The following is a 20,486-nucleotide window of genomic DNA, read 5'->3' as shown; positions in this document are numbered from 1 at the left end:
AAACAAATTATTCTAACATTTATTACGATTAAAAAAAAAAAAAAAGTCCACGTTCTTTCAATTACAAATTAAATCAGGGCTTTAATCTCATTTAACGTTCTGAAATATGAACCATGATGTGAGGGCCCCACCTTTCAAACATTACTAACAATGAATATTATTCCAGAGCCTTTATACCTTTTTGGTTGTATTTAATTTACGCTTGTTACAAATGCAGATTATTAATGATATTTTCAGATATACTTCTTTTTGAAGAAGAAGGGGGGGGAAAAAAGTAGCCTTGCAGATATTTTATTTTATTTTATTTTATTTTATTTTATTTTATTTTATTTTATTTTATTTTATTTTATTTTATTTTATTTTATTTTATTTTATTTTATTTTATTTTATTTTATTTTATTTTATTTTATTTTATTTTTCCTGGAGATAACCGATAACCACGCTTTCTCTATGCACAGACCGACCCCTGGGGGCGGCTGGGGGCTGTTCCCGGCCGTCCCCCCAGGCGGCGCGCTTCCAGGCAACGGAGGACGAGCTCTGCCGTAGAACGATGGGATTGAAAGAGCTGACCGTGATTGGTTGAAGGGATTTGAATCATTAACCAATAGCAGCATGGGATTTGCCATGGACCAATTACAAAGACGTCGGTACGAGGCGAGACGTCACAGGCTTCGTTATCCAATGGAGGCGCTGAAAGCTGGAGCCAGTGATTTGCATAGGGTCCCTATAAATAGGAGAGAAATCGCCTCGGCCGACACTCTGGGCCGTGTAGGGACAGGGGAACGTTCGCAATGCCTGAGCCGGCCAAGTCTGCGCCCGCCCCCAAGAAGGGCTCCAAGAAAGCCGTCACCAAGACGCAGAAGAAGGGTGACAAGAAGCGCAAGAAGAGCCGCAAGGAGAGCTACTCGATCTACGTGTACAAGGTGCTGAAGCAGGTGCACCCCGACACGGGCATCTCGTCCAAGGCCATGGGCATCATGAACTCCTTCGTGAACGACATCTTCGAGCGCATCGCCGGCGAGGCGTCGCGCCTGGCGCACTACAACAAGCGCTCGACCATCACGTCGCGGGAGATCCAGACGGCCGTGCGGCTGCTGCTGCCCGGCGAGCTGGCCAAGCACGCCGTGTCCGAGGGCACCAAGGCGGTCACCAAGTACACCAGCTCCAAGTAGAGCGCCGCGGATCCTGCTTTTAACCCAAAGGCTCTTTTCAGAGCCACCAACTTGCTCAAGTAAAAGGGCTGTATTGCTGATTTCTGTAGGAGGTGTGCGATTAGCTGTAGAAGTACTTAATTTCTTATGGCAGGTTTCATTAATCATGGCATTTCATTTTCAAGAGAGAAAAGTTGTGAATATAGGCAAGAATTAAGCTACTAGACGTACTGAATAACATTTGATAGGCTGAAGCAGTTGTATGCTATTGATTTGGGCAAGTTCTGATGCAGTTTTTGCTAGCTATTCAAACTCAGTTGTTGGGGACGGTAAGTACTTCTTCATCTACATTGCTGTGATAATTGTTCTAATTTCTAAGGATTTGTACTTCTAAGTGTTACTGCAATTAAGTCCTAGTTGATGCTGCAGTTTGCTTTATGTACTCTACAAATGTTCACCCATAAAAGAAAAGTCCTATTTTTTACCTACTTCAGTCACAAACAATAGTGTGGGAAGCACATACTGAAACAGGTTTTCCAGCCGTTCCTTTTCGCTCCATATGTCACAGCGTGCCCTCCTCAGTTTCCCCTCCCCTCATTACTATCTAATGGTGTTGTGCTTAGCCCATTAGACAGGGGGAGGAATTCTTCATCACCCTCGTTTTACCACCGACACCGCCCGATCTCGCGCTGCAGCTGGCTCGCTGTAGGATAAAGTTCTCGGGGAGAGCTGGGGGCAGGCGGGGGCGCACGGGGCGAGGAGCGCTGGGGGTGGCGCACCCCCCATTGCCCGCCCCCGGTGCGACGCGGCCGGGGTTCCCCCCAGGGGGCGGGGCCGCGGCTCCTCCGCGGAGGGGGGGCTCGGGGCGGGGCCGGCGGGGGGCAGGACCAGGCGGGGCCAATCCCGCCCCAGCGCGGGACTTTCGAACTCCCCCGGGCTGCCCGGGAAGGGCCGCGCCGCGCCCCGCCCGGGGGGACCCGCGGCTGCCGCGCTCCGGCTGCGCCCATCGGGGCGGGGCGGGGAGGGAGGCGGGGCCGCGGCTGCGGCGCTGCTGTCGCGGGGCTCCCGAATTAGACGTCAGGAATCGCTTCCTCTCTGAGGGAGCCCTTATCGGCCGTGCAGGTTGGAGCCGATGCGCCTCAATCCGTGCCCTGGAAAGATTTCTGCCGCTGCGACTAGCGTAGCGCTCCAGCTCTTTCTGGGAATAAGTGGGTGGCTCTTAAAAGAGCCTTTGGGTTTATTTAAATGAGTAGACTAATTTCTTCTCAGTCGTTTTACTTCTTTTTGGGCGCTGCCTTCTTGGCTTTGGCCGCCTTAGGCTTAGCTGCCTTGGGCTTGGCAGCTTTGGGCTTCACCGCCTTTGCCTTGGCCGGGCTCTTTGCTGCCTTTTTGGGGCGGCCAGCCTTGGCAGCCTTCTTGGGGCTCTTGGCTGCCTTCTTAGTGGCAGCAGCCGCCGGCTTCTTGGCTTTCTTGGGGCTTTTCTTGACTGCCGCCGCCTTCTTGGGCTTTTTGGCAGCGCTGGCAGGCTTCTTGGCCGCCGGCTTCTTGGGCTTGGCCGCTGGCTTCTTCTTAGTTGCCTTCTCTTTCGTCTCACCTGGTTTCTTGTTCAGCTTGAAAGACCCGGAGGCGCCCGTGCCCTTGGTCTGCACCAGGGTGCCCTTGCCGACGAGGCTCTTGAGCCCCAGCTTGATGCGGCTGTTGTTCTTCTCCACGTCGTAGCCGCCGGCGGCCAGCGCCTTCTTGAGCGCGGCGAGGGAGAGCCCCTTGCGCTCCTTGGAGGCGGCCACGGCCTTGGTGATCAGCTCGGTGACGCTGGGGCCCGCGGGCTTGCGCGCCTTGGAACCGCCCGCCGCCTTCTTCGGCTTCTTGGCGGCCGCTTTCGCCCCGGGAGCGGAGACAGCGGGAGCGGCAACAGGCGCGGTCTCCGACATGGTGGCAGCCGTCGTCCACGAATCAGGGGAAACCACTGGGCCTGGAGCAAGTCGGTGGCCTCGTATTTATAGAGAGGAGCCGCGCGGTGATTGGTGCGTTGCAGAGCCCGCCCCGCTGCACGGCAGAAAGGTCCCTTCTCCCCGCTCATTTTGTGTTTCTTAGGAGTCAAAAAAGCGTGTTTTTTCGAGAATTTCTGCCACCGAATCGCCCCAGCTCGCAGCGGCGTGGAAAAGAAAGACTGTTGATCCCCTGGGCAAAGTTTCCCTTCGAAGAGGCAAAGGGTGAGTTAAAAAAGAGCCGATAAACCCTGAGTCCTGGACCTGGACAGACCTCGGGAGACAGAAACTTTTGTTTTTCCTTCCAAATAAAATCTACGTCGTGGGCACCTAAATTTCCAAAGTAATTAATTATTATTCTTTAAAGGGTCTTCTCTTAATCTGAACAGAAAACTAGGGATTTGAATCGATATTTTCATCGCAAATTGATTTCAAAGAGGAGGAAGTAACACAGGCTCATCTTGAGCACTGAATATGGATTAGAAATTAGCTTCTTTGTCCAAAATCCTTTACCCCTTTAAAAATAATTAAAATAAATTAAATTAGTGCATCATGCAACGAGGCGAGAAGCAGATTAAAGTCTCTTAAAGGACTTTTTCTGCCCCAGAAGGAGATGACTTTTTATAGCATTGCAGCTTGTACTGTGTTGCTCTGTGTGCACAATGCAGACATGGTTCCCTATTGCTGCTTTACAGAAATATTTATTCTTAATAAAGTACGTGGCATCAAAATTTCGAACAGCCTGTTGTTATTAACAATTATAACTCATACCCTGACAATTTATAATTCGGTATTGTTTTTATTTTGATCCAGTTTGATTGGTGAAAATCTGAGTCATCATTATTTAGGGAAACAGCGCTGCAGATGATTTTCCATTCTTCTAAACTGTAAAACTTTCTCAAGTCGTTCTTTACACCTCTCCTTCCACAACAGATAGCTAAATATTACATTTTTTACTATACAGTGACTGATTCCTACATTGGAAGTCATATTAATAACATCTAATTGATGCATCTGTTGTTCTAAAGCGAGTGACTGCTAGCAAGAGGGGAAAGTCTTCACATACACTTTATCAAGACCATAAAATAAACACGTTTTGTTTCTTATTATCAGAAGATGCTTGTTTTAATTCCCCATGCTCTTTTCATTATTGTCCACAGCCCTTTGTTTTTCCAAAGACTACCCATAAGCTGTTCTTTACCTCTTGCTGCTGTTGTAACTGTCAGTGGTGCTAAAATTTAGCATCACTTTGATTCACATAATTTCTTATGTTTTCAAATGGAAAAATATTAAAATGTGTTTATTGACCCATGCCCAGTGATTTTTGTTTGTTTCAATATCTTTATTGTAATGTTCAGCGCTTTGTATTAGGCAAAATCAAAGTTGGCAACAGTCCTTTTAACCTCAAAGTGCCTCCCAATGATTTTAAATTGTTCTCATTCAGATTTCAGACAGAAAATGGACATGGTAGCTCACATAGCAATGAGAAATCTGCATTAAAAATTAATAATTCTGAATGCCTATTGTTAGGGAAAAATGACAAAGTCTCTAAATCCGTAAGTAGTTTGGAGGGGGTTAGGGACAGGCTGACAGACTTTTTTTTTCTTTTTTTTTTTTTTTTTTGACTGACATCAGTGAATTAGCTCAACCTGACATAGGATTGAACTGAAAAAGGAGACTTGCTGGATGAAGCTTTTTTGTTGTAGTAACATTCCGCTTATGTTTATCACCTGTTCTATAATAAAATGACTCCTTTGATATGGAATCATTTCTTTTTTCCTACTATATATATATGGGCAATTAAGTTATTTTATCAGATGGAGTTTTTTACTCCGGTGTGTAGAGCACATCAATACTGTGCTGCCTTTCAACAGCAAAGACCACGCAAATGTTTTTGTTTTTTTTTTGCTCAGGATCTACAGCTCCTTTTACGAGGATGTGGGTGGCTCTAAAAAGAGCCTTTGTGTTGCTTTTGAGGTGGGAACAGTCCCCGGGTTTTTACTTGCTTTTAGCCTTGTGGCTGTCGGTCTTCTTGGGCAGCAGCACGGCCTGGATGTTGGGCAGCACCCCGCCCTGCGCGATGGTGACCTTGCCCAGCAGCTTGTTGAGCTCCTCGTCGTTGCGGATGGCCAGCTGCAGGTGGCGGGGGATGATGCGCGTCTTCTTGTTGTCGCGGGCCGCGTTGCCCGCCAGCTCCAGAATCTCGGCCGTCAGGTACTCCAGCACGGCCGCCAGGTACACCGGGGCGCCGGCGCCCACCCGCTCCGCGTAGTTGCCCTTGCGCAGCAGCCGGTGCACGCGGCCCACGGGGAACTGCAGCCCGGCCCGCGACGAGCGCGACTTGGCCTTGGCCCGCGCCTTCCCGCCCTGCTTCCCTCGGCCTGACATGGTTCCGACACTGTCCCTGCGCCACCCAAGCTGACGTACAACACGCGTCGCTACGCCCCCCGCCCGGCCCCTTTTATAGCCTCCCCGCGCGGCCCGGCTCGCCTTTCGATTGGCTGCACCGCGCTCTCGCTCGCTCCGACCAATGGCGCTGCGGATCCAAATCCACCCAATGGGGAGCGGGCCCCGGCCCATCCCGCGCGCTGCCCCCGCCCTCCAGCGGCGCTTCCGCGGGGGCGCTCCCGGGGCGGGCCCCGATCGTGCCTCGCCCCCGCTGGCGGCGGGCCCCGGGCCCCGGCCGTGCCCCAGCCCGGGCATCCCATGACGAGGAGACCGGAGGCGTGCAGCTGCCTCCCAGGAGCAAGGGGAACCTGTGCTAAGGCCGCAGTCGTTTAGAAATGCCCCTGTGTTTACAAATGCTGCTACAGCATCATGGTCGTTGTCGTTCCTTTCTTTGTTAAGTTTTAATTTACAAACCACATTTGCAACCCCACACTACCGATATGTGCGGAAATGAGACAGGAGCATGAAACAAAGGAAAATTCTCTGAGCACTCACCTATAACTCTAATCAAAGGGAAATATTGGGTGTAAGTCTGTTCTGCAGAGCATTAGAGGTCAGTCTGCAATGCTTTACTCAGACTGGAAAACATCTCAACTGCACACATAAACAACTTCATCAACATTCAAGATGCCTGTATTGTGATCTGCTCTCATTTATGGACAGGTTCATATACATTTTTCCTCTTTCATTGTTCTAATTACTTATGTTTTCTATTTCCAGCTATCTTTTTCTCTTTCTTCTATATATTTCTAGCAAGTGCACGCACTATCATTGTCTAAACCAACAAAGAAGCCTGCACGCTGGAATTAGCCACATCCTTCTCCTATCCCATAGTGCTTGGTAGGCTCCTCCTCCATTTTCCCCACAGCCCGAGTTCTGCTCTCTCCTTTAAATAAATTCCAGTTCTGCCTGGTTGTTGTTCCCACCTTCATTCCTTGATGCTGTTATGCTCTGACCCATCACTCTTCTTTGTAATTCATATCATAGAATCTGAGATGCATATCACAAAATTATGATGAAGTGAACAGTGTGGATACCAGACTACTCTGCTCACCCTGGATACTATCACTGTGGTATTACAGGGAAAATCAGAGACCCCACACCCACCAGGCCATCCATGATACACCTTAAAAAAATAAAAAACACACCTGTGTAATTCAATGGATGTGAATGCTTTGCCAAAGCAAATTTTATTGATCTGTCATTGCCAGAAGCTAAAGACAACGTACACAGATAAAGGGAAAAAATAATCTAGATGCTGTGAGTATTGCCAGTTTAGAAATGAAACTATTTCACAACCATTTCTGAGTGCTTTCACTGCAACTGGAAGAGAAAAGGTTGGCAGCAATCCTCAGTGCTGGATCTGACCTTCCTGCCATAAGCCTATCACTTGAGTGATTGAAGTATGAGACAGTTACAGGAGCAAATGGATTGAAGCACGAGCACCCCCGGAACCCACTGCTTTGATAAAAACAACAAAGAATTTGTCTGTTTGTGCTCTTTCCACTTAGAACTGTGCTAAAGGCAAGGGGAAAAAAATCCCCCATGTTAATTTAGCTGAAGACAAGCCAGAGATCAGGTCCTTCAGATGAAGTATGAACCAGTTTCTACATGCACAGTCCCAGCCATGTGTGTTTGCAGCTTATCCAAAACCACAGAACAATGCGAGAAGCCTTGTGAACAAGCACTACACAAGAGGAGGTAGGCACCACCTTGGACTCTTCCCAGAAAATAAAAATTGTTTCCTGGAGAATTTGTATAGTCAAATCCAGCTCTTCTGCCTGGACTCAGAGCCCATCCAGGAGCACCCTCCCCCTATCTCACCCCTACCTGTATTTTTTTCCCTCCCCATGGCATTTGAGAGATCTAGCAGTTGTAGGAACCTACCTCCCTCCTTGCCCTGCCCAGGTTGAAGGCAGGGGAAAAGAAGCTTTGTTTCTGACATTATGCACACTCCTTGTGCATGAAATTTCTCTTTTGAGCCCGCTTATACATTTGGTGAATCCTTTTCCATGTCTGAAGAGGATAGTTACGGCTCAGGCAGATGTTCGCTGTTCCAACAGAAGAAAAAAGTTGGTTCACCTATGTGAGAATAAGGCAAATAGAACCCCTAAACAAAAAGGTTAAAAATAAAATAATAAATCAGATTTAAGTGAAGGAATGGAATGAATCAAATGACTCCAGCAGGCAAGTGATGTAATCACAGGCCTGCTAGGGAGATTTTCTGGATCTTGAATGGCAGGGACAAAGGTCCTTACCCCAGAACAAATTCCTCTTCTCAGGCTCTTTCCTGGGCTGGATGTCTGACCATATTATCAAGACCAAGGTCAGAAGTACCACAGCGATAACCCAACCCCTCCCTTCCCCAAATCATCATTCACATATTTCATTCTAAAGAATAAAAACAAAACCACAAATATTTAAAATAAACTAAACAGATTATATCCCATAAGTCTTTTCCACTAATATTTAAGATGCTGTTGACACAACTGTAATTAACTTCTGAACCAGGAAGCAATCTGTTGTAAAAAAAGATTGCTTGTATCCAGAAATCATGAAAATAAAATCAAAGTGCGAGTTTGGGTCATTAATCATTTTGTCTCCTTAAAATGGATTTAACCTCAAAACACTGAATGTGGGACTTATAACCAACAAAAGGTATTGTTTGAGCTACCTGGTAGTCTGGCAGCCTAAAATTATTATAAACTGTATTGAAATCTAAGAATCACCAGTGTCTGGATATATTCACCTAGAAATTGATATGTTCTTAGAGAACTCATTCGTAAGGCACTAAAGACACCCACAAGACCTTCAACAAGGACAACAAAGTTCTACCAATCTCTCTTATGGGATATGCTACTTTTAACAGTAACTCTTTGTAGTTGTTGTTTTAAAAGCAGGATAAAGACACCTACATAGTTAATCACTAATCTTGTACTCAAATTCAGTGTTCCAGACAAAATTCATTTGGGAAAGACTTATTGCCCACACAAACTTATTCCACCGGTCTTTTTTTTTTTTTTTTTTTTTTTTTTTACAATGTCTTGTAGGTAGTTTTGTCTACAAGATCCCACAATATTTTATTCTCATTTGAAATAGACTGCAAATATTTGCTTCTTGCATGTGGTAAGGCTTATTAGAATATTGTCTGTCAGCATAAATAATGAAACAAGAGAAACATTTCAATCAAAATCAGAAAAAAAAATAAGATGGAAAATGAAAATGCCCTTAAAAAAAAAAGACCTGCAGCTATATAAACAACTTCATGAACTTGGAACCAGAGATTTTACAAAAGTTAAATCATCTGTCAAGCTCTTAGACTTGTTTACTAATTTTTATTTAAAGTATTCTGTCCAGGACACATGCAGTGGGTATCTGACATTTGATATCAGGTTAGCCTTTCAAATACATAAAATAAACTTTTATAATTACTAGCATTAGACTTAACTTTTTTTTTTTTTTTTTTTTTACGGTGAGTCCTGATATACTCAAAAACTTCTAAACCATTTCTTATGGCCTTTGTTGGTAGATGGTAGAAGCCTAATTGTATATATTATTTATAATGTAGCTATTGCTCTTCCTGAGGTTCAGAATGCTGGTATTGTACCCCAAGGCCAGTGAAGAACCTCCTCCCCTTCCATCTGTATGCTATATTTATACATATCACAAGAAAGCCAGTATTTTGATACACTGAACATTTATTGTCTTTCACAAGACAAAATGAAGTTTCCCCTGCCGATGAAAGCCATCAAGAGGACTGTAGAGGGGACAGGGTGCAAAATTCCAGTGTACAGTATACGCAAATTACCTCCCTGACTACCCCAGAAGATGATTGATCGATCTCACTGCAACTAAAAAAACAGGACTATAAAATATTTACAGAAAAGAACAGTACAGAAAATAAAAATTGGACAACCATGTGTGTATGAAATGCTGCTAACACTTTTCTGGCTCCTTAAAAATTGGTTCCACTACCCTCACCAGCGCATTCAGGACGTGAAAGGACTCAGGCAGAGCAGAGGTGCCTCCCACTCCCACGCCCCCCTCCCCAGAGTACCACTCCCTCCCTCTAAGGAAGGGGGAGGGCTCAAGGGAAGCAGCATCGCCTTACTGACTGTGATTTCCTTCCACCAAGTAGACATGCTAGCTCTGAGAGGAGGTGCCTAGCCACACCTCATCTGCAGCGGTCTCTATTCAGAGCACACTGGGCAAGTTGACCTGTGGGTAGGGAACTGTTCCCTGTCATGCGAGCCCTTTCGTTGCTTGCAGAAGGACCTTTCCTTCTTCCTCCGTGGTGGTCACATCTGTGTTCAGAGGGCAGGAAAGCTGACTGGGACAGGTCACAGGAGACCTTCCATTTCCTTCATGAAAGCTTCATACACATCATCCTTTGTCTGTACAGAGATAGGGGCAGACGATCCAGCCTTAGGGGCAGCTTTGGTTAATGGCAGAGCAGGCTCATCATCCTGTTTTCTCTGGGAGGCAGCCAGAGCCCCTTTATTCTCCCGGCGCACTCGCAAGGCAGTGGGCACGAAGCGAGTGATTTCTGCCTTGGGGTTAGTGATCTGTGGCTTTGCACTGATAGTAGCCGTAGCCTTCTTCTCGATGGTGGCTGCACTGGTGTCATCCGCCTTGGGGCGCTGAATCAAGCTGGGTGGGGCACTCAGCACCCCGGGATTTGGGATGGGAGCTGGGGGGAAGAGCCCAGGTGGAGCAGGTCCTAATGGAGGCACCAGAGGTGGCCGTAACATGCCTGGGCGAGGAGGAGGAATACCTGTAAGACAAAGAGAAAGCATAAGATGGCTCCAAACCTGGGAATTCTAAAACCTCTGTACAAATAAAATGCAAAGGCTCTGAAAGCCAAGGAACGTCAACCAAACAGAGTAGTGCTCTCTTTAGACAAGGAGGGAGGGGAAATACTTAACCATGCACCAATTGCTAGCTCCCACCAAGAAGGTAGAAGGAAGAAGAATCAGGACAAGAAAAGTGCCCCACTGACTTTGAAAACTACAGGATCCCATGTATTGCTCTTTCAAATTTTAAAGTAACCTGAAAATTAAGTTTTTGATAATTTATCCCACTAGAACTTAAGCAGCATCACAAACCCATGGCTAGCGACAAAAACACAAACCACACCCTATCTCCAACTCAGAAACAGACGAACATAAGTTTAAACTCTGAAATTCCTTTTTTTTTTTTTTTTTTTAAATGACATATCTTGCTACCAAGCTACACACAGCAATATGGAATATATGGAATTATTTGTACCAAAAGAGATACAACCCTAAGGTGCAAACCTGGAAAAACTTACGGGTGTGCTTTTAGCCACATGTACAGGAACAAAGGGAAATTGGAGAAACATTCTTTTAGACTTTAAATAATGCCTTGCTACCAATTAGATGTACTGGCTCGTTCACCAGAGCAAAGATTATAAGCAAAGTGAGAAAATAAAGCAGGGAGAGACTGGGCTCTGAAGCAAACAGAGTACTTTACCTGGTGGGGCAGGAGGTGGCAGGCGAGGAGGGGGCCCACGTGGAGGAGGGCCTGGGGGCAGACCAGGCGGGGGGCCAGGTGGAGGGCCAGGAGGTCGCCCAGGTGGGGGGCCTGGTGGTAGAAGTCGAGGTAAAGGCCCACGCAGACCTGGTAAACCAGGAGGTCTCAGGAAAGGAGGAGCTCCTGAAAGCATACATACAAGAGAAGAGCAACTTAGTTCATGGGTAAGAGAACAATCCCATCAGCTACCACTAACGATCCTCAACACAAGCTTGAAAGGTGTTCTAATACCAACCAGCTGTCAGATTAAATAGACCTGAAAGTCTCAAAAAGAGGCAGGAGGTGTAGAGTGAAAGTTTCTTGGTTATAGTCAAATATAAGCATCCATCTTCTCTAACGTGGGGAAAGACTCTTCTCCATGCATTGAAGTAATAGTTGGGAACAGCTACTCAGTTAGGGTTATCTGAATTTAAAGAGCTAGAAATGAAATAAGTTTTCAGTCAAGCATTTGACTGTGCTTCTGACCTGAAAAGTAGAATAGAGCAAAATTACTGACTAAGTAGCTGTTTTGACGTTTAAGGTTCCCCCTCTAGGAAATAACAGAAATCAAACTGTGGGAGAGACATTGGGAAGAAAACAATACGCTGACCATAGAAGACACCACACAGGCCTCAGCAATTACCACACTGGGCTTCTCTACTTCATGTGCAACATGCTCTGCCTTAAACCTCCCAAACTGATTCAATGTCTGTACAACTGACAGCCTGCAGCCTTCAGAGCAGATCAAATATTCACCTGGCGGAGGGCCAGGAGGAAGGCCAGTGGGTGGTCCTGGGGGCCTCAGTGGAGGAGCTGGAGGCGGTCCTAGCGGAGGTGGCCCAGGCAGAGGAGGTGCCTGTATCTGGTTCGCAGCAACAGACTGGGAGGACTGTTGCTGCTGCTGCGTTGAGGTTGCAGCGGAAGACCCAGTCTCTGCAAGAGCTTCCTCACTGTGTTGCTGCTGCTGTTGTTGTGATGTCTCCTCAGACTCTGAGTCGTCTTCCTCCTCCTCCTCCTCTTCTGAATATTCCTCCACTTCTCTCCCTTCTTCTGGAATTTCCTGACCTGGAAACGAGATGTATTTACAAAAGCTGAAGCTTCTGCTAACAAACTTGAACTGCAGCTATTTGATAAGTTTGTGGGAGTCTGGAGCAGGGCAGGGAGGGCAGAAGGAACATGGAATTATTTCCTATGATCAGAATAGTTCAAAAAGGAAAGAGGGTGGAGAGAGAAAAATCTGTTCTGTTTTAATTTTAAAACATTTATTTAGCCCCCTAAACAGACATAATTCCCACTTGCAAGAAACTGCAGCCCTCCTAAAAGATACTGCTTTTCTTCTTCTAGAAAGACACCTCAATCTCAATTCCACGGGTTAATATCTTTCCGCAAAATTATATTCTAGATAGTCTTAACCCCTGTAGATTACAAGCTGAACACAGTATCACCTTTTTTCATTAAGAGCTTCATATTTCATTTGGCCAATTGATTAAAAATTAAGCAAAGATTTAGAAAAGAAGGGAAAATCCCAGTACATATATAAAAAGTTGCTATTTTAACTTCAACTCAATGTGAAAAACGTACATTACTAAACTAAAAATAATAATCTTAAAAAAAACACTAATCACAGCTTCACAGCTGACAATCTTAGAAGATCTTACATTATGACAGTAATTCATTTACACATGTAAAATAGAAATTGCATAAAGCAAGCTCACAAGAGAAACCTTAACCAGAAATGTAACAGTATAGCTCCACTTTATCTATACCACCCACCTGCCATACGTAACATCATGGCCTGGAGTGGAGTCAGTTCTTTCATGTTCTTTTTCTTTTTCCGTGACTTCCCAGGCATGTCCGCAAACCGTACACTATGACCTGGGGAAAGCAAAGCACAGACAAAAACCAGGGTGAAAATCCGGGGGGAGAGAAAACAAAAATACATACACAAATATATTTCAGACATATGGAAGTCTTTTACCAGGTATGGATAATATATCACGCTAATGTAACAATGCTCCCACATAAGAGTTAGGCGTAGTCTTCCTAGCCTTAAGTTTTTCTAACCTAATATTCTCTAACAATTGTGATCCTTAAAAAAAAAAAAAAAATCAAGAAAAATTATCCAGAAGCACTAGTAGTACAAAACGTGGTTATCTCAAAGTAACATTTAAGTCACTGAACAGCAATTATATTTATATTAAGGCTTTTTTTTTTTTTTTTTTAATTTTTGTATTTTTTCCCCAATACTTCAGGTGATAAAACAGCTTACACCCTCACTAGGCTAACTCAACTGCTAATAAACAGCTAAATCTGAGATGTACATTGCACATCTTCTCCACTTCACTTCTAGATAGTTTCCTTCTGATCCATTTTATCAGGAAGATTCTTCAGCTGGAATTTAAGTCAGTTAGAACAGAGTTAATCGGATAAGCCAACTACTTCCCCCCCACCCCATTGCAAGGAAAACAGAGAAACTCTGTTAAGTAAATATTCTTTTCCGACAACTCAAAGCCCAACCTCAAACTTCCCATCATACCTGATTTCTTTTCTTCTCCACCTTCTCTCTCCTTGTCATTATCACGATGCAGGAAGTCCTCACCTTCACTGTCTGCATCTGACCTATCGCTGTCACTGTCATCACTGCTCTCATCATGCTTGTCTTGATCCATATCCTCAGGATAGCCTTCATCCTCGCTGGTACTAGACATATCATCATCGTGCCCTCGCTGTCCTGCAGGAAGCAAAGTATTAGGAAATGCATAAACTCCAAATATACTGGTGGGAAAGACAGAATATTTATGTCCACAGTTCGGAAAATTTTCCTGGCAACCAAGTGAATATATTGTCAATCCTTCACTATTTAGCACACTCTAAAAGAGTATTTTAGAAAGTCTATTTTAAGATTCCTTATTAATAGCTGATTAATTTGCACAGTGAACAAGTAAAGGCAATTCTTATCTAGAAGTCATTAGTACATTTGTATCCAACAATTTCCCCCCCTTTGAAATAATTCAATCCTTTCTGGCATGCAATAGGCCTAATCTACCCATTCACAGTTTTCTATGGCAGATACAGCAGTTGTATGAAAAAGGAGAAACTACGTTCTCCTAGCCAAAGTATTCCCTCACTACTTTTTTTGAGGGGTTTTTGTTTGGTTTGTCAGGTTTCATTTTTAGAAAAAGGAAGAGTTCTCTGAGGATATACGTACTATCTCTTTTTTTTTTAAAAAAAAAAAAAAAAAAAAAAAACACGTTTCAGCCTCGTTAAGACTACATGGGAAAATAATCTATGCAACGTAATGGAGAAGTTGTAATTACAAGTCACAGCATTTAAAAATACAGCTAATTTTGTTAAATCGTAGATATTATGAAATATACCAAAATATCTCAGAATTGCAAATCACAACATTCTTCAACTAGTATAAACATCCACATTGCCCAGAGTACACCTTTTAAGAGAGAGATGGGAGAGTCCTTACCTGTTTCAGAACCGTAAGAAATCTCTTCTTCTCGCCTTCGAGGAGCCATCTCTAAAGCAAAACCCACTTTACGGCCATACATCTGTAAGACTTGAGGTGGGGGTGGCCCCGGAGGAGGCCCAGGGGGCTTCCTGCCAGGAGGTAAACGTGGAATACCGAGACCAGGAGGAGGAAGCATGGAAATGGATCGAACTGGTGGTCTGGAAAGAAGACAGGAAATTAAAACCAGAAAAAACACAGACAAGTTGTTTACACAGCAGACTTCCATAAAGAAACATGACTGTTTCAAAAGTACAGTTGTGCCCCAAGGAGTTTACAACCTTTTTGCTTAAAATCAGACAAAAAGAGAAAGTTTCTTAGAAGGCAACCAAAGATGACAAAGCAAGTATTGAATCCAACCACAGAAATACAATGAACTAACCAACACATTGAGAATGAAATAGTATTAGAATGAGAACCAGATACACAAGTAAACTACGAGCTTAAACTGAATACACCAGCAAAACAGAAAAATGCCTCTTAAACTGTCACATAGGTATTTATGCTAGAACGAAGCAGCAGTTTCACTGAAAAACCGAAAGACAAGTGCCAGAAGGTACAGTATACTACTCATAAACCAATTAAAACAAAAACTGTAACAGTAGAGAAATATTAAGGTCTTTCACTAAAAAAAATAAAAAATCACTCCCACAGAATCCCCAGTTTATGCTACTTAGTATTACCTCTGTTTCTACCCAACTCTTCCCCACTAAAACAGGAACACTTATTTTCCCTCACCCATAGGCTGATGTCTTCTTGAGGATAGAAGGTGGCTGGGCCCCAGGAAGGGGAATGTCCTGTATGAGGATGTTGGAGGGAGCATGTGGCATATCTGGTAACGGGATAGTTTCCACTTCAACATGTTGAGCATTCTGAGGGAAAAAGAAAACAGAGGTGGGTGGGGGGAGAGAGAGAACAAGTTACTTCCACAGAAGCTACCACACAGCCTCGTTACCTTTCAGAGGTCTGCAACACAAGGGACCTGCTATCACTTGCCAAAGGTCTGTTATGAGGGCAAGCTGCCTTGCAGTAGTCAACAGTAAGTTTTCAATACAAAAACCACACAAGAGGTGCAGGCATGAAAAGCTTCAGTCTTTCAGGCAAACCCCAGTCAAATCTCCATCCCCCTTTAGACCTTCTGTCCTCAAAGCAAAGCGGCTGCAGACAAGTATGCCCACATCTGTGAAGTATCTTGAAGGCACAAATCACAGGCACTGCATGTTCTAAGAAAAGAAAACTTTAGATACTTGCAGTTGTGCAACATTATGTTCTACAATACAGCTGGAAAGAATTTAAAAGAAAGTTCTTTAAGCAAATGCCAAAAGATACTCACTATTTCCAGCACCAGGTTTAACAGAAATTCACAGAAGTATCAACTGCACACTCACAAACTCTCTTCTTGATACAGAGAACAGATTCTGATACTGATTTGCAACCTAAGTTTCCCTTTTCCCTGTAATTTATTGTTAAATGAAATCAATACATGAGAAACAAATACAGACTTGACATCCCTCATGCTGTCTTCACTGAAATGCTAGAACTGTAGATACAGCCCATTAAACACAAGTGCTTAATATGGCCCAAATAAGGTATATATACAATGGTCTCTTATGAAGATCCCACATTTTTTAACTGTTGCACATAAGAGCAGACACTGAAGTATACACTACCACAGTTACAAACCTGAAGTATCACAAGTATTACCTTGACAGCATCAAAATACTGGCTGAGTTGTGATCTTTTCTGCTCATACTCCACTTCCAATTTGCGCAGTTCTTTATAGATGTCAGGATTCTCCTTCTCATAAAGCCGCAAGATACGCTCAAAAGTCTCACGGAGCTTTTTGCGTTTATCCTTTAGCACTTTTTCATTAAGCTGTGGCTGCTGTACCGGGTTAAATTCTAACCCAAGACAGCAAAAACAAACCAGAAATTCCTACAGTTACTCTACTCTGCAACTGTAACTAATGAAACAACTTCAAAGTAAAACATCTCCAGTTCCTATTTTCATGAGTTCCTCAGTCTTGAGACTCTAAGTCACTCCCATATCCTTTACTCAGTGCTTATGTCAGCTATCTTCCCAAAAAGACAAAAACACACTTTGAAGAAATCTACTTAAAACCATAATCAATTCCTGATTATTCATAGAATTTCCCACTCTAAAGCGGGAAAAAACAAGATTGTTCTATTTTAGTCTCCCAGTCAACCCTTGAACTATGTTTTGTGTTTATATAAACCACTGCCTAAGTCCAACACCTGGTACCTCTCACTCACCCATTTCATCCAATTTTTCCATGTCCCGGATGATCTGCTTTGGATCTTTCATCTTCAGTACAGCTGCTCGTACCATCATTCGTTGCTTTTTGTTCTAAGACAATCAAAGATCAAGGAAATCACAACAGTGTCACAGGAAAAAAGAGACAATCTTTGTACCAGTTACTCTCTCAATATTCCCAGTCTGCAAAAAAGGCACCTCAAAATGCTTTGCAAATACTAACCACAGCACAAGTCAGCAGCAAAGATATTTAAAAAAACATGAGTTTTAATTCCACTACCTCACTACTTATAAATGCTTCTATAATCCAATTAAGACACATAATAAATCATGCTAACAACTAAAAAAGTTTGTGTTGTTTTTGTGATTTTTTTTTTCTTGTTGTTTTTTGTTTTTAAATTCCCAAGTATTTACAACAATGCTGTGGAAAGCTGTAATCACCAAAAGTTCAAAAACATAGCAGATGACGTGATATGGCTGCTCAAACCCAGACGTCTGTGTTTTCTTAAACCACTTACTCGGACAGTATTTTCCAAACTAAATCTTACAAAATCAATCGACACGTAGCTGGTCTGTTCATCTGCCATGTGTCGTTACAATCACAAACACAATGAATAGCACAGGGAATACCAAGTAAATGTTTCTGGTCTCTTTACCTTCTTTAGTTCTCTCTTCCGGGCCTCCTTCCCTAGAGAGGGTGGAAGAAAAAAAAAAGAAAAAAAAAAGGAAAAGAAAATAACTTGAGACAATCAAATCCATGAACAACTTTACCTTCAACAAGACTAGTGCTTTTTTCTAAGAGTTCATTCATTTTACAAAAAAATGCAACTTTTAAGGTCATATTCCCATTGATAGAAAAATACAGTGTGAAATACATTCCTATTTCATATATGAAATGGATTTCAAGTCTAGAAATAGATGCCTATGTTATGTGTGTTATACAGAAGGAGAAGGAAATACAGCATTTCTCCACACGTCCAGAAGCTGGGGTGTTTTACACAGAAAAGAATAAAAGACAACACAAGTCATAGCAATTCATGCAAGCATGAAAGGATTGCCACTGAAATGTAGTGCCAAGGAGCAATGATGCACTTTAAAAATAAGTAGGTTTGGAACATCCATCTGAAATGAAGCATTCACAGTGGAAGTCTGGGTTTTCTGTATCTGTTTAGCACTGATGCCATTTGGGATGTCACAAAAAGGTAAGACAGAGTTGGACAACTCCCTCATGTAACCACAGCATTTGCTAAATTTGACACGTTCCTCAGGTTCTAGCCTCAGACAAACTTCATCCCAAGAAGCAGCTTAGCCAACAATTAAGTAGAGACCTCAGAGCACTGCTAACTGCAGTCAAAAGTAAAATACTGCAGAGCAGCCACAGCACACAAGCAAGCAGCCTTCTCAGGAAGTTCTTACACCAGACAAAACTGAGCTTTTTATCTGTTTCCAGAGACACAGATTTACTCCTTATCACCCCCATTCCCTTCTGCTTAGATTTTACGCATACTTACGGGCCTGATCTGTGGGATTCATGAACTTCCCACTCTTGGTGGATGACGTGGATCTCCGCCCCATTTTGACTGTTTTTCTTCTGTCTCAAAATGAAAAAGATCTGGAAACGATAACCTCAGTTTCAGGTCCTGCACACAAGCAGTATGAGTACACTTACTCCTCCTCCCTGTATCAGCAGTAGGTTGATAAAAAAAAAAGAGAAAACACTCAGATACTGTGAGATCTTCAAATCCTACAGAAGTTCAGACATTCCCATCAAAACCATCCTATTTTAACTAAGTGCCACTTCTTAACTATGTACTTACAACCACTTAACCAAGTACCTACTTTAAACTAGTCAGTTTGGCATTTGCTCCAGACTTGAATTTAGAACCTTCTTGCTTATGGTATGGAAGGGGGCAGGGGAGCACATTCTGCATATCAGAGTTATTCTAGCTTTTCATTTACTCCCATAAGAGCTCTCCATTTCAAGCATTTGTTTCCCACAAATTCCCTTCTTCCCTCAGGCTTCTAAGCTGCTCTTGATCTCTCCCCAGCAACCACCGTATCCATCAGAGTGCTCTGCACACATTCCTGCCTTTTTCTGCTCCTCACAGACCACTGCCACGCCCCTGCCCCTATGCTACCTCCATCAGCACTGTTTCAAGCTGCATTACAATGACCAAAGAAAGAAGTTTATTCTGAGGAGAGTTATTTCCTTTCTTTAGATGTTTTAGAAGACCTTTAGAAGTTCTTTAACTTATAGACAACTTCAGTAGCAGTTAAACTACAGCCAGGCACATTGCCTTTCTCACAGCTTTAATTTGTACCTTTTGGTACGAAATTCTCACAGCTTTAATTCGTACCTTTTGGTACCCCTTGCAACCCACCACTTTAGAGAAAAAGCAACCAAACACACCCAGATTCCACGCCAAAATCTGAAACAACCTCTAAGATCCAGGAGCTGAGGGGATGCAGGTTTTGTCGCCATCCTGCGTGCAAACCAGCAGCATCCAAACAAAGACTTTGTAAGCACAATCTACAGTTCCCTACAGCCTCACCCAAGTCACCAAACACATCTTTCTTTCCTAAATGCAGGAGATGCCACCTACAAATTGCTGAAGTATCTACCCTCTTAAAAATAAATAAATAAGCTGAAGCGTCATTTAGCACATTAACACCTCATGGAAAGGCTTCTTAGCAAGCTCCTGGAAGCGACCACATTCAATGTTTGTCCACTAAAAAACTACAGAGCTCTGCTCATGCCTCACATCACCAAATTATTCTCATAGCTGGCCTGCTGGCATCTAAAGCACCCCATGGTTTGGGAACACCAGTAGCGTACCTCCTGCTCCTCAGACTACGTGTATTTTATAATGATTTCGCGATTTTACAGATACTATTATTTCCTTCGATAGGAACCAGAGCCAGGATTCCCATTTGCACCCCACGCTCCCCAGACACCTCACATTTCAAGAGGAACGACAAAGCTCCTCAAACCTCCATCCCAAACCCTTATCGGGCACAAAGCAAAGAGCTTCAAAACAAAAAGGACGGGAGGGGACAGGAAGCAACCAGGGAGCCCCATCTACCGTTTCTCGGCCGCTGGGGAGCGAGGCAGAAGCCTCCCATGAGGCGCACGAAGGCCTCTCCTCCTCCCCCGAGGGAAAGCAGCGCAAGAAACCCGCTCCCTCCCGCTCCCGCTCCCTCCCAGCCCGTTCCCGTCCCCGTCCCGCTCCTCTCACCCCGGGCCGGGCCCGGCTCCCCCCCGGTGCGGCCCCTACACCCGCAGCGCTGCCCGCCGCCGCCGCGGCCCCGCCGCCATCTTGCACCGGGACGGAGCGGGGCGCCGCCGTAAAGCACGGCTGTCGCAACACGCTCCGCTAATGGGGACGGCAGCGCGCCCGCCGCGACTCTATGGTACCGCGACTCTATGGTTGGGCTGGGCGGAGCAGGGGCGGGGCTGGCGGCTGTTAGGGGCGGCCGTTGGGGGGGGGGTTTCCCTGCTCTGCCTCAGTGCCCGCAGCGCATCTCCTGGCAGAAGTCCCCTGTCAGAGCCCCCGTGAATTCCCAGAATAAAGATAC

General features: G+C 44.3%; 4 protein-coding genes across 5 annotated transcripts; 1 reads left to right on the top strand and 3 right to left on the bottom strand.

The window, feature by feature from the left end:
- Positions 1 to 493: 493 nt before the first annotated feature.
- Positions 494 to 3,119, top strand: LOC311429759 (histone H2B 1/2/3/4/6). The gene has a single exon (XM_084505959.1). It carries the CDS (start codon positions 792 to 794, stop codon positions 1,170 to 1,172), a length of 381 nt encoding a protein of 126 aa, XP_084362085.1. The 5' UTR covers positions 494 to 791; the 3' UTR covers positions 1,173 to 3,119.
- Positions 2,361 to 3,082, bottom strand: LOC311429762 (histone H1; the record flags this gene model as incomplete). Its single annotated transcript, XM_084505962.1, has 1 exon — positions 2,361 to 3,082. The coding sequence occupies one exon, from the start codon at positions 3,080 to 3,082 to the stop codon at positions 2,426 to 2,428; it is 657 nt and encodes a 218-aa protein (XP_084362088.1). The 3' UTR covers positions 2,361 to 2,425.
- Positions 3,120 to 3,196: 77 nt separating the features above from the next.
- On the bottom strand, positions 3,197 to 5,565 carry LOC311429758 (histone H2A). Its single transcript, XM_084505958.1, has one exon. The coding sequence runs from the start codon at positions 5,525 to 5,527 to the stop codon at positions 5,138 to 5,140; it is 390 nt and encodes a 129-aa protein (XP_084362084.1). The 5' UTR covers positions 5,528 to 5,565; the 3' UTR covers positions 3,197 to 5,137.
- A 3,702-nt stretch (positions 5,566 to 9,267) lies between these two features.
- Positions 9,268 to 20,280, bottom strand: WBP11 (WW domain binding protein 11). Of its 2 annotated transcripts, none has more exons than XM_084505944.1 (12): positions 20,147 to 20,280; positions 18,422 to 18,588; positions 17,567 to 17,598; positions 16,910 to 17,003; positions 16,341 to 16,537; positions 15,375 to 15,508; positions 14,598 to 14,797; positions 13,656 to 13,850; positions 12,893 to 12,994; positions 11,876 to 12,184; positions 11,081 to 11,263; positions 9,268 to 10,361 (listed from the first exon to the last, which is right to left on the bottom strand). In XM_084505944.1, the coding sequence occupies exons 2-12, from the start codon at positions 18,483 to 18,485 to the stop codon at positions 9,928 to 9,930; spliced, it is 1,944 nt and encodes a 647-aa protein (XP_084362070.1). In that variant the 5' UTR covers positions 18,486 to 18,588; positions 20,147 to 20,280; the 3' UTR covers positions 9,268 to 9,927. The 2 variants fall into 2 exon arrangements, with proteins under 2 accessions (XP_084362070.1, XP_084362071.1); XM_084505945.1 differs by having other exon boundaries at positions 18,422 to 18,522; positions 20,147 to 20,252.
- Between the last annotated feature and the right edge of the window lie 206 nt (positions 20,281 to 20,486).

Source organism: Aythya ferina (assembly GCF_964211825.1).
Source record: "Aythya ferina genome assembly, chromosome: 1".
NCBI classification, from domain to species: Eukaryota; Metazoa; Chordata; class Aves; order Anseriformes; family Anatidae; genus Aythya; species Aythya ferina.
This window is presented reverse-complemented; position numbering and strand designations above follow the sequence as displayed.